The 13,115-nt window shown below is 32.4% G+C and overlaps 1 protein-coding gene across 2 annotated transcripts; it reads left to right on the top strand.

Annotated features, from left to right (window-relative positions):
• Nucleotides 1-332: 332 nt before the first annotated feature.
• LOC143064401 (uncharacterized) lies at nt 333-12,981 on the top strand. 2 transcript variants are annotated; one of them, XM_076237209.1, is made up of 5 exons: nt 333-468; nt 2,486-3,080; nt 4,885-5,064; nt 10,219-10,499; nt 11,306-12,981. In XM_076237209.1, exons 3-5 carry the CDS (start codon nt 4,951-4,953, stop codon nt 11,883-11,885), a joined length of 975 nt encoding a protein of 324 aa, XP_076093324.1. In that variant the 5' UTR covers nt 333-468; nt 2,486-3,080; nt 4,885-4,950; the 3' UTR covers nt 11,886-12,981. Both variants share the same exon structure in this region, with proteins under 2 accessions (XP_076093324.1, XP_076093325.1).
• Nucleotides 12,982-13,115: the final 134 nt, after the last annotated feature.

Genomic DNA, 13,115 nt, shown 5'->3' with positions numbered 1-13,115 from the left:
TAAATCCCCAATCCCTATCTAGATTGTGGAGGAAGTTGTCATCCTATATTGTTTATTTGAAATTATTATCAGCAATCTAAATCAAATGCAAATTTACATGTAGACATTTAATATATCCCGAAGAGTTCTCAGCACAATAAAATGTGCAATATGGCGAATCTTCTTTTCAAAAATAAAAAGTCGCTCAAGGTAAACAAACTTTAAAAAACAATTCGATATAGAGAAAAGGTTTCAATAATGCGGATCAATTAACATAAAAACTTTCATATTATCTACTACGTATATACGTAATAAAATCTCATTTGTTTAAGTTAGTAATGTGACAGTCTGTATTTGTTTATGGTTTTACTGCAGGAGAATGGCAGAGGGTTTCCCTAGAAACCCCGGACAAATTGTAAGATCACCAAGAAATATTGTCCCAGGAAATCTTGACCCGATAGAACCAGGTTTGCCGTATATGGTGGCACCGTAAGTTTTATATATATATATATATATATGAGTGTGTGTTATAAAAATCCTGCTTTCTCGGTACTAGTGTTTCGAATTGCATAATGTGAATTATATTCAGTTTGCCGTCAAGAATGATAATGAAATGATACTACTAGTAATTATATAATTAATATAAGATTTAGCTAAAGGGACAAGTGATCGTTTCTCATCACTTGACGTCCATGGTCCTTCTGAGTCGTCCGTTAACTTTCACAGATATCTTCTCCTCTTCAACTAATTGGCTCAATAACCAAATTTTAACCAAATTTATCCACAATTGGCATTGGTCTATCTAGTTAAAAAATATATCCGGACGGTGAAACCGCCTGCCAAACAACATTTTCAACATGGCTATAACATCATTATATTACGAGTTATTGTTATTATCAAAAAAAAAAAAAAAACAACGAGTAATTGTTCTAAAATCACGACCTCTCCCCCTATTTTGCCTTTTATCTTGAAAAGGGAAATAGATAGATAGATGTTAGAATTTAAAAAAAAAATATGAGATTCGCAATATTTACCAAAAATCCAAAACTGTCAAAAAAAGTCCCTTTTTAAATTTATTGTCCCTTGACGATTTTAATCATGTTTCGAGTTTTTGTCGAGATTTTGAAAACTATAGATAGATAGATACATACTTAAAGAATAAAAGATTATCAGCAAAATAATATCCACGACTAAATAAAATGGCAGGATCTTAAATGACAATTCAAAACGGAAAAGTTCCTTATCAAATGGTAAAATCAAAAGCTCAAACACTACAAACGAAAAGAAAACAAATATCATATTCCTAACTTAGTACAGGCACTTCCTTATGTTACAAAAGTTCTAAATTAAACCTGGTTTTGCCGTTTTCATTTGTGGATTCTTTATAGGTTTGACGTGATTGCCCTTAAATGACGATTATTTTCCATCTTTTTTGTGTTTTGGGAAAAACAAGATAGAGAGAAATGTAGACAATTAATTCAATAAGCAATACAAGATCAATAAATAAATGTTTTTATCATCATCAATTTTATCCTAGTTCACAATGTTAAAGGATTGCTCAATGCCTCTCCAAATCATTGTAGGCCTGAAATTTTCAGGGAAATTACTTCATTCAATCCCACGCATAAAATCTTTAGTTTATTGAAAAGTGGGAGAAAGTACCAAAGTTAGAATCAGAACTAATAGATCAAAGAGAGACCAACAAAAATGTGACAAGAAACGAAAAGCGACCGACAAACAAACACGGTCTACAAAACATTACAGAACAACTAGAGACTGATCTCAGCAAGTTACAGAGCACCACAAATAACCCTTATAAACCGTTGGAAATGTCAGGTGCTCTGGAAGGATAGTCCTATCCTGTTTAACGAATGGCACTCATCGTGTTTCGCATTTTAAGTATGTTGTCAATGTAAACTTAGCAAAGACAATTGGAGGATATTAGTGATCATCTGTGGCACGGATATGACATACCCGTCAGGCAACTCATGAATGCGCCTATTAAATTTCCGAGGGAAGTATTTCAAATGTACTCTCTAGAAATCCATGGTTCAATGGTTCCTAGAGAGCAGCAACTATTTATCAAGAAATCGTAAATGAAAACGTAAGTTTTTCAATGTCGTATCATATGAAAGACATTTATGTCTCTATGGTACATGTATCCAGTTTCGATGGGCAAGAAAAGCTCATTATAGTAATCAAATTTTGATTAATTTATTGCAGATACACCATCTATGTATCGGCATTTAACGTTAATGTACTAAATAGTATTCCAAAAAAGAAGTTGCTACGTATATATTTTCTAATGCGAGTCTTAAACTCTTTCGGAGATTTCCCAAAATTGCAATCAAACTAGCAATCGTATATTTAAACCTCATTACGAGCACTGGAGTACAATTTCCTCTACACTTAATATAAAACTTTGTGTACCTTATTCGCTTGTTGAAAAAGCACAATTGATTTGCAATGGTATTACCAGAGATGAATGAAGTTGGAATATTTTCAGATCAATACCTGAAGAAGAAGATGGGGAAGATGTTAAGGATGAAGTGGAAGTCGTCGACAGTCCTGACGATGCTTCCAGTGAAACACCCAGTATTGAAACATACTCTGATGAAATCTTTGATACAGATTCAGAAGACTGTTTACAGGACTATTATACTAGTTCCGAAGAGGAAGACGCTAATAAGAACGAACAATTTCAATATGTTGACGTTGGCAATGGTGTCAAATTAAAAACATCAACAGATTTGTCTAGAGCTTTAGAACATTATAAAACATCTATTTGGACAACCGAAGAGCGAAATGAAAGCTTAAAACCACCCAAAAACGTATCCAATGTCAAATTTGTGACAAATATATTTAAATTATATACACCAACAAATTCTTTGAATATTTCAAAACTCATCAATTCGAAAGAAAAGAAACTCACTCAGAGAAAAAGGTGTATATTTTCCTTAGTTGATGAATATAGTGGGAAAGTTCATTTCCAAGTCCCGGTTGGAGACACGGGAGTTCAACTTAACGACCAAGATATAAATACTTTTTGGGCATGGATAGAGTGTGGAGACACTTGGAAGGCTATAAAAGCATAATTAAAGGTGATTTTATTCTTTCATTAGTTTGTTATTAATGTCGATATATTTAAGAAATAATTAAGTATGCTAATAAGACAGTGCTATGCATTTTCTGTATTTATGAAGACAAAATTCGTAATATTGATGCAACAAAATGGGATTTCCAAATGAAAAATATACTCTAGATATAAAGCTCGAACTGTCCGCGATTATTTGATAATGCTTAACTATGGCAAAGTGGTGGATAATCTTAGATAGTTAGTCCCAATTGACAAAATTGCGTGTGGACAAAACGCACTAAATTCGTCTATCAAAACTAACAAATTTTTATGCCCCACCTACGATAGTAGAGGGCATTATGTTGTCTGGTCTATACGTCTGTTCGTCCGTCTGTCTGTCTGTCTGTTCGTTCGTCCGTTCATTCGTCCGTGTGTCCGTTCGTCCTGCTTCAGGTTAAAGTTTTTGGTCATGGTAGTTTTTGATGAAGTTGAAGTCCAATCAACTTTAAACTTAGTACACATATTACCTATGATATGATCTTTCTAATTTAAATGCCAAATTAAAGTTTTGACACCAATTTCACGGTCCACTGAACATAGAAAATGATAGTGCAAAGTTCAGGTTAAAGTTTTGGTCAAGGTAGTTTTTGATGAAGTTGAAGTCCAATCAACTTGAAACTTAGTACACATGTTTCCTATAATATAATCTTTCTAATTTAAATGCCAAATTAAAGTTTTGACCCCAATTTCACTGTCCACTGAAGATGGAAAATGACAGTGCGAGTGGGGCAGCCGTGTACTATGGACACATTCTTGTTTTAACAATAATTTGATATAAAAGTGTATATATTCGAACATTAACGATAGTCACTTTCGAAACATTTATGAAATCATATAAATATGACAATTTAAGATAAATAATTGACTACATTTCAGAGCCAAGGCCTTTCATTTTATCATTAATTTAACTTAAAGTTTTGATTTTTATGCCCCACCTACGATAGTAAAGGGGCATTATGTTTTCTGGTCTGTGCCTCCGTTCGTCCGTCCGTCTGTGCGTCCGTTCGTCCGTTCGCTTCAGGTTAAAGTTTTTGGTCAAGGTAGTTTTTGAAGAAGTTGAAGTCTAATCAACTTGAAACTTAGTACACATGTTCCCTATGATATGATCTTTCTAATTTTAATTCCAAATTAAAGTTTTGACCCCAATTTCACGGTCCACTGAACATAGAAAATGATAGTGCGAGTGGGGCATCCGTGTACTTGGGACACATTCTTGTTTAGCATAAGATAATTATTTTGGAATAAATTGAAGACGCATACTAAACTGGTTGACTCTGGTTCCCTTTATTTCATCATAAATTAATGATTTGATCCAACCGATAACGGAAAGGACATGGGTTAATAGTATTATGATTTTAGTACAGTTTCAATAATACTAGTGGATATAATTCGAAAAATTACATACACATAAGAATCCCTATCAATCTTCCATAACGTGAATTTTGTGAACAATTGAATATGTATGCATTTGATGTAAATAAATTCAAGAAACAATGGTCTTTCCTATCTATTCTGAAATAACACCAATGGTTATTGAAAGCTATTTTAGTAACATTAAATAAATGCTGAATAAATTTGCATTTAAATAAAGCTTTTTGCCATTGTAATCATTTATTTTGCTTCAGTGCAGAATTCAGGAATATAATTTACATACCGAATAAGTTCGTGCCATTTTTAGTGTCTAACTTCTGAAATAAGGAAACACTGCACAAGATAATTTTTTTGATGTATGGTATGTATTGTTTGTCTTCAATTATCTTTTTCTTCAGAATGGATATGTTGAATTTTCCTGCGATCGCCTGAACAGTTTTGGAATAATTGTGGGACCAAGGACAATGAAAAATGTTATTTACCCTTATGGAACAACTATATCTACTAGCAAAGATGACAGACTAGTATTACATTTTGATAAAGGAAGTGTGGACAAAGAACAAAGTCTTAAATATTCGGTATGACAAACTATAATAAAATTGAGAGTGGAAATGAAATAAACAACCCGACCAAAGAGCAGACAACAGCCAAAGGCCACCAATGGTCTTCAATGTAGCAAGAAACTCTCGCACTCGGAGGCGTCATTCAGCTGGCCCCTAAACAAATATGCATACTATTTCAGTAATAATGGACGTCATACTAAACTCCGAATTATACAAAAGAAACTAAAATTAAAAATCATACCAGACTAACAAAGGCCAGAGGCTCCTGACTTGGGACAGGCGCAAATATTTCGGGGCATTCGGTGGCAAAATGGTCGAAGTAGTTACTACTATTATCACTAACTAGTCAACACTGAGGTTGTGAGTCGAACCTCGCTCGTACGGATGCACTCGACTCCTCCAATCTTAATTGTCCGTGTTCCTATCGAAGGTCGGTGGTTTTCTCCGTGCACTCCGGCTTCCTCCACCAATAAAAACTGGTCGCCACGCAAGAATAGCTCAAAAGTGGCGTTAAAACACACAAAAAAAACAAATTAATTCAAAATATCACATTATGTTTAGATTAATCAGTTTTTGCCAATCTAAATGATAATAATATAAGGCTGATCTATAACTGAAACATACAAATCTCGCTTGAATTCTCAGCTATTTTCTGAGACACTGAAAAGCTCTAAAATCATTTGTAACAAGTTGCAGGTAATTGTAATGTTAATGAAATAATTGAACCAATGCATGCTTACATATATTGTAAGAAAGTCCTCAGTGCATGTGGTTTTACATTTCTCCCGATGACAACGTTCCTTGTATGACTAAATACATTTAAGTAAAAAGGATAGTGAATTCCAAGCAAGGAGAAAGTCTGTATAATATGCATAAAATGAATAAAATGAAATAAAATGAAATAAAACGTATATAATGTAGATAGCCGAACGACACCGCCGCTATTGAAACCAAAAGACGAGATATAGATATAAAACAATAAATCGTCAAAGTGAAAGGTTTAGCCGGCGGCTTTAAAGCCAGGTTTAATCCACCATTTTCTACATTTGAAAATGCCGGTACCAAGTCAGGAATATGACAGTTGTTGTCAATTCATTTTTGATGTGTTTTGTCATTTGATTTTGGCATGTTTTTATGGACTTTCCAATAAGATTTTCCGCTGAGTTTAGTATTTTTGTGACTTTGCTTTTTCATAATTAAAAATTTATATTTTGGAAGAGTTAAATGTCAAACCCCTACATTTTTCGAAACAAGGAAAGGAGATTTAACATGTCTTTCGCGTAACATTCTTTTGAGAAATCGGAATTTAGGGCATACGATACAGTTTTGATCCCGTATTTACAGTTTGATGAAAATTTCCATATAGGCTATTTTTTGCCTGATTAAATCAAATATGTAATAAAAAATATACCTTCATGTGCTATTTTTTGAGTTAAATGAGGTCGAAATTTTGTATATTTGCTCAAAATTCGGATTTGTGGCCGTATTTTTCTTTCGAAAGAAAGACATAACTTTTTTGTTTTAAAAGATAAACACAAATTTTTTTTTGTTAAATAATTTGTAATTTCTGTATTTTATAAGTATCCTAAAAATGTATGCACTGTTTATTCAGAAATAACTCATATTTATCAAATGGTCATGAATTGAAAAAATAAAACGTCTTTTTTTGCTGTATATTTATCAAAATTAAAAAAAATTGCACTATTTACAGTTTTATAAAATTTGGTCCACATAATCTCCCTGCAAAATGAAACAAAATGTCGTTTTAAAAAATAGTGGTCCATGCACTCGTTTTCAAATTAAATTAGTTTGAATGATAAAAATCAGTCGAAAAATGCATCTTTTCCCCGATATGTCACAGTTTGACGTCGCGAAAATAACATTTTACGTACTAGCAACGTCATTACCTCCTCTGTAACTGTATCGTATGCCCTTACATAACTTTTATTTAAAATCTTTCTTTTTAGACAGGATACTATGTTCTATATCGCATTAGTATAGCGAAAAAAAATATAATGATGCGGTTGTGGTCTTGACAATTCTGCTTATATAGCCTTGACGTTGCGTAATCCCCTCGTCGACGTCATGATTTTTTTTTCTCTTTTTTCCCGTCAGCAAACCCCTTTCAACGGCTGATATATAAAAAGGGAGTTCAGTAACCTCATGAAAATTATATATCAAAAGAAAGGAAAATAATACCTTTAAAACATTTAATTTTTATAGAAAAATCGTAGGATTGGTTTAAACTGCAGAATAAATAAAGCTTGAAATTTCTTATTTTTGATGTAAATTTGACGTTATGTCTAATACGTTGTTTCCTTACCATTTTCAAATGTCTGAAACTCGGAAATTAGATAGGTTACCAACTTTAATTTTTCGATTTTTCATTATCTTTTTAAAAGTTCTACGTGTATACAATTTCTTTTAAAAATCACCGGCCAACCCATTTACGTACCTGTTACCTTAAATCGGCCGTGGCGTTTAAAAAGTCTATTTCCTAATCCTAAATTGACTGTCGCTGTTGCACCACCATCTCTCAAACTATGCAAGCCGTAAGAATAAATATCCCTTACCAACGGAGAAAAATTCTATGAAGAGTTCTCTCATGCGTGAACAGCTAAGAGATTTATTAGTAGAACGGAATGTATAATGTGCTTTGATTAACACAAATGAAAATTCCTAAAAAAAAAGGCATTTAGAGCAAATCTGACATGAGATAAACATGTTCAAAAGGTCAAGATCTATCAGCAGTGAAATTTTCAGACAAACCGAACAACCCATTGTTGGGTTGCTGTCACCTTATTGGTTATTTAAAGAAAATTTGAAAGTTTTTGGTTATTATCTTAATATTGAAGATAAAGATAAACTGTAAACAGCAAAAATGTTCAGCAAACTTTAAGTAAGATCTACAAAAAAGTTTTTATATGACCAAAATCGTCCATTGACCCCTGATGGAGTTTTTGCCCTTTCAGGACAATTTTACAAAAGTTGTTTATGTTTTTTAACTTTAAAAATCTTCTCAAATGAATCTAGTATAAATTTTGTATTTTTATTTCCTTGTACGTCAAGAGTCATAGATCTAGACACTATGGCTAAAATGGAACATATGTGAAAAAATGCATTTATTTGCTTTTGAAGAAAATATGACAGATACAATGAACATTCAAATGGCATTTTTAAGCCACTCATTTATATATATATATTGAAAAGCAAAAATAATCATTGATAAAAGATTTAAGCAACAAAATAACAGGTGAACAACTCAGGCTCTTGAAAACCTCTATTTTTAACCGTTTAAATGACAAAGCTGAGCTGAGCTGTGAAAACCATATTTTAAATCGGAGTATTCTTTGCATAATTTAAAAATAATATACCTTCTTCTTTGACTGCCTTCATGATATCTCGATGAGAAACATCATCACCGACTTCCTCGCGTTGTTCTTCTTTATTCATAAATGTCGATTTAGACAACAGGGGAAAACAATTATCGAGCGATTAGAATCATATTCAAAACAGTGTGGCTGTGGCCATTGATTGACGACCTAGATTATCCCATTGACTGGGACAGATTATGTGAACGTTTGTCTGTAACGACCACTGCTCACTATGTACTTGTTAAAGACACTTAAACTGTGGGGTCACCAAAGGTTCTCAACACCTAAATGAAGTTATTCGAAAAATTAATCAGGAATAACACGATGTTATGATTTATATCAATAATATAAATCAAAACATAAAGGTTATTCCTGATTAATTTTTCGAATTATTTTATTATTGAAGGCGTTAAGAACCTTTGGTTACCCCACAGTTTAAATTCTATAATAAGTAAGTAGTGAGCAGTGGTCGTTACAGACAAACGTTCACCTAATCTGTCCCAGTCAATGGGATAATTAAGGTCGTCAATCAATGGCCACAGCCACACTGTTTTGAATATGATTCTAATATCACTTTATAATGATGAATAAAGAACTAAGGAAAAAGAGAACGGAAATAGTGTTTACAAACTAAATAATTTTGTTGTTCATAGTTCATAACAGAAGTGAAAATTTATAGTCAAACCCAACACTTATTACAGCTGGTTTATATTGAAAATAGAGAGACGAGATATAACCCTATTAAATTAAGTAAAGATGTTAAAAAAACGAAAACTTCTAGTAAGACGTGCTTCTTTCGTTTTGTAAACAACACTTTGTGAAAATTCTCGATATATCTATACTTAGTGCAGACTCAGAGATATACAGAATAATTGATGTTACAATATACCTCCCACGTAAATCCACATGTATTTGAACCTATTTACAAGCGCATTGCAGATTTTTTTGTAATAGAAATTGTGATAAGACAAAAGAAAAAAGAACTTTTATTCTTATTCATGTATTCGTATGCTTAATAAAAAGAATTGGTATACTGCAACTAGTTGTGTTTATTTCCTAAATATAGTAACACAGCTATATTTTGTGCAATGTCAATTTCATCATGGAACACTTCCTCCACAATCAGGGGTTCATTAAGGGGTGAACATAAGCTTGATGTTACGATGTTAAAAGCTATCAATAAACTAGTTAAAGTTGCAGTATGGGTTCAGTGAGAATTAAACACAATTTTTCTAGCGGTTATTAACGAAATAATCAATTCAAGCTAAAGATTTATGAGAATATTTGAGCTTTATATCTACCAAGGAGTAAAAAAAGAACAGCTACACACACGGCATACCCATCCTTGCTTAAGTATTTGAATGAACTTATTTGTCCTATTAGAATCGAAATAATTCATGAAAGCCATAGATTTGTTGTAAATTTACACATGGCCTGCGCCGTGATATTCGTTAATTTATCCCTCGCTAACGCTCAAGATAAAATTCGAATATTACGGCCCAGGCCATGTGTAAATTTCCAACAAATCTATGGCTTTCATGAATTATTTCTTAAATATTACAAATTGTACCAACAGGTCAAGTTAAAACCTCATTAAACACTTTGTCTACATAGATCACTTCAGATAGTTCCGCAAAAAAATTTTCGCTTAGAAAATGTTGGAAATGAAATTCTGTACACGATTTTTCCTTGATTTTCCATGAATGGGTCTAGTATTTAGAAAGTACTGTATGTATATGATGTCTTAACAAAAGCAGTTAAAGTAACTGATACATATTTTATTTAATCTTTACAGATACAAAGACCAGACCAGGAATATTTAAAACAATCATGCAATTCTCATAGCTTGGTAGCATCTGTAGGCGACAAAATAAGCTTAGATTACGAAATGTCAAGATTTAGAAAGCCAATAAGTTTGAGTGGAACGCTAAGTTGTGATGAAAATAAAGGATCTGATTTTGAAGAGTGTGACGTTAAGGTCATCGGTTTTCAACATAAAAAACCCGTTATCCTAAATACAATAACTGAAAGGGTTACAGAAGGACGATATACAGGGAAAATGGAAGGTTGTGATGGGTAATTATAAAAATTCTGTTCCTCCGGTTTTGAAAAAGGTATAAATCCGCTTGTACACGAATATGTAAATAAGTAAATTTTAAAAGGCAGGATGCATTTGTAATGATTTTTTACTGATATATCGATTGATATCTAGACTATTCATTAATTTCTGTGTCATTTGGTCTCTTGTGGAGAATTGTCTCATTGGCAATCATACCACATATTCTTTTTAAATATTTGCATCAAATATATTGCCTTTTGAACATTTCTAATGTAAAATATAAAACTTACTTATATTTGATTTTGGTCGTTGAGTTTCAGCATTCACATGTTGACAACGAAGACATCGCTTAATATAAAACCACTTATTATAAGATAAACAAGTGGCTCTACCCTGTGTCGCTCACCTATGTCTATGTTTATCTTCAGCAATGGCCTCTCTCGTCATTCTAGACTAAAATATGGTTCATAAAAAAAACTCTACAGTTTTGATCTTGTACCAACCGCTGATCATTTTTCTGTTTCAGTTACTCTCTATCTTCTAACGTTTTGCCAAAAACACAAAAAAGGTACAATATGGTCAAAAACTGTTCTTAAATATTTCGCTGCGTCTGTCTGTCTGTCTGTCTGTCTGTCTGTCTGTTTGTCTGTCTGTTTGTCTCTCTCTCTCTCTCTCTCTCTCTCTCTCACAAACAAACAAACAAACACACACACACACAAATATACAATGTACATAACACTCACTAATCACTAATCACTAACTAGCTTGCATAAAATCGAACAAGCATATTCGACATATTTAATACGTTTTTGTTCAATTACAGGGCAGCTTTGGTTGCAATAAAACGTGGAATGGAAGAAAACGAACATTTTACAGAAACATTACTAAACGAACTAGATTTGTTTTATGGAAATCGAATGTTGTGCAAGTTGTTATTATTTCATCAAAAGAAAAACAATAATACTTTAGTTTTCAAAGCTGAATGTTGTTTACTTAGAAATGCAAGTGTCATTATTGCTAACAATAATGACCGCAGGTTAATTTTCGAATCCGGCGATATTTTACTACCTCCGCACCAAAGAATTCGGATTCGTCCAAGTGGTAGTATAAGACTAAAACCTGGAAAACAAATCCATCCGTTTCTATTCTTCATGCATGTTCCAATAGAGAATAATACGGTTTTTTCTGTAGAATTAGAAAGAAGAATGGGCATATCAACGAATGGTACTATCGAATTTTCAGCGGATAACCAAAGAAGAGGAGAAATTGCAAAAACAGAATTCAGTTTAGATTTTCTTTCAAGTGGGAATCTAAAAGAAACTTTAATACGAACAAAATCGACACTAAGTGATGATTTTAGAAGTGGTTCGACTTGTTCCCGTGGGACTAACTTCACCGTTTGATTCTAATTTCGGACACAAAAACGTCCATTAAAATGTACTTTATTGTGAAATGAACATTATATGATATTTCTCACCGAAATGATACATCACAACGTGGTAATCGGTTACACGGAGTCCGCACTGTTACAACACAAAACACGAAACAGTGTCCTTTCAAAACGGGAAAATTCCGTCAAAATTGTATGTGTATTTTTTTTTAGCTGATTCCATTTGATTTTCAATTTAAGACCTATTTCTGTTCTTACTATATAGACTATTATATATTCTAGAAAAACAACTTATGTTACAAACATAGGCTTTTTTCCCTGTTATAATTACATCATACTTTTCGCAAACAAAATTATTATTTGGTCAATTACGGACAAAACCCTATAATTAGTCGGCTGATGATTTAGAATACGTATTGACTCATTTCTTGGTATCATTTGCTATTTAAAATTTCTGTATATTCAAAACAATACAAAAACCATTGATAAAATAGTTGAACGACAAGAAGTCTTTGAAAGCGTCAACTGTTGAATTTATTTGTGCCAGTTTATTTGAAGATCTAGTTTTATTTATTATTATTTGCTGTTTTTCGTTTATCTTTGTCTTCTTAAGTTTAATTTCACGATGAAAATCAGTATTTCTTCCTGCTTTAATTTTAGATAAGATAAAACAAGCGATTTTACTGCTTTGTTCCATTTATAAGAACAGCCACAAGCTGGTCGATGAACATCCCGATAATAGTATGTTCGACCTTCTTTTAAAAGTAGAATGACACACTCACTACTGATGATTGTTGTGATGTTATTTCCAAACAACGCATGGACATCTGAATAAGGGTTGCTAAAAAGATGAAACAAAGTAAAGTGCATTCATCACCCATAAGTTGAAGAAAAAACTGACAACGTATTGACAAGGTTTTTTTTCGATTCATATTTGTTTCTATAACATGTATGAATTGGCAACGTTTTTTATGCTTCTTCACAGATTATGTTGTATATAATTGTTTACGACTGCTTGTTGATTAGATGTTTATGCTAGGTTTGCGTATTTTAGTTTTTGTTCATGCTTAAATATGTATTGCCTGTTAACAGATATTGAGTTGTATTTTAAAGTCTCAACAGGTAATAAAGGTCATTTTCAAATTCTTAATGTAAATAAAAGTAAATAAATTTGTAATGTTATGTTAACACAAATAAAACATGCAAGTGAAAATTCTACAGAATAAAATTGAGAATGGAAATG

The sequence above is a fragment of the Mytilus galloprovincialis genome, chromosome 2 (assembly GCF_965363235.1).
Source record: "Mytilus galloprovincialis chromosome 2, xbMytGall1.hap1.1, whole genome shotgun sequence".
Taxonomy (NCBI): domain Eukaryota; kingdom Metazoa; phylum Mollusca; class Bivalvia; order Mytilida; family Mytilidae; genus Mytilus; species Mytilus galloprovincialis.
Note: the sequence above shows the minus strand (reverse complement) of the source record. Positions and strands in the feature narration are given on the sequence as shown.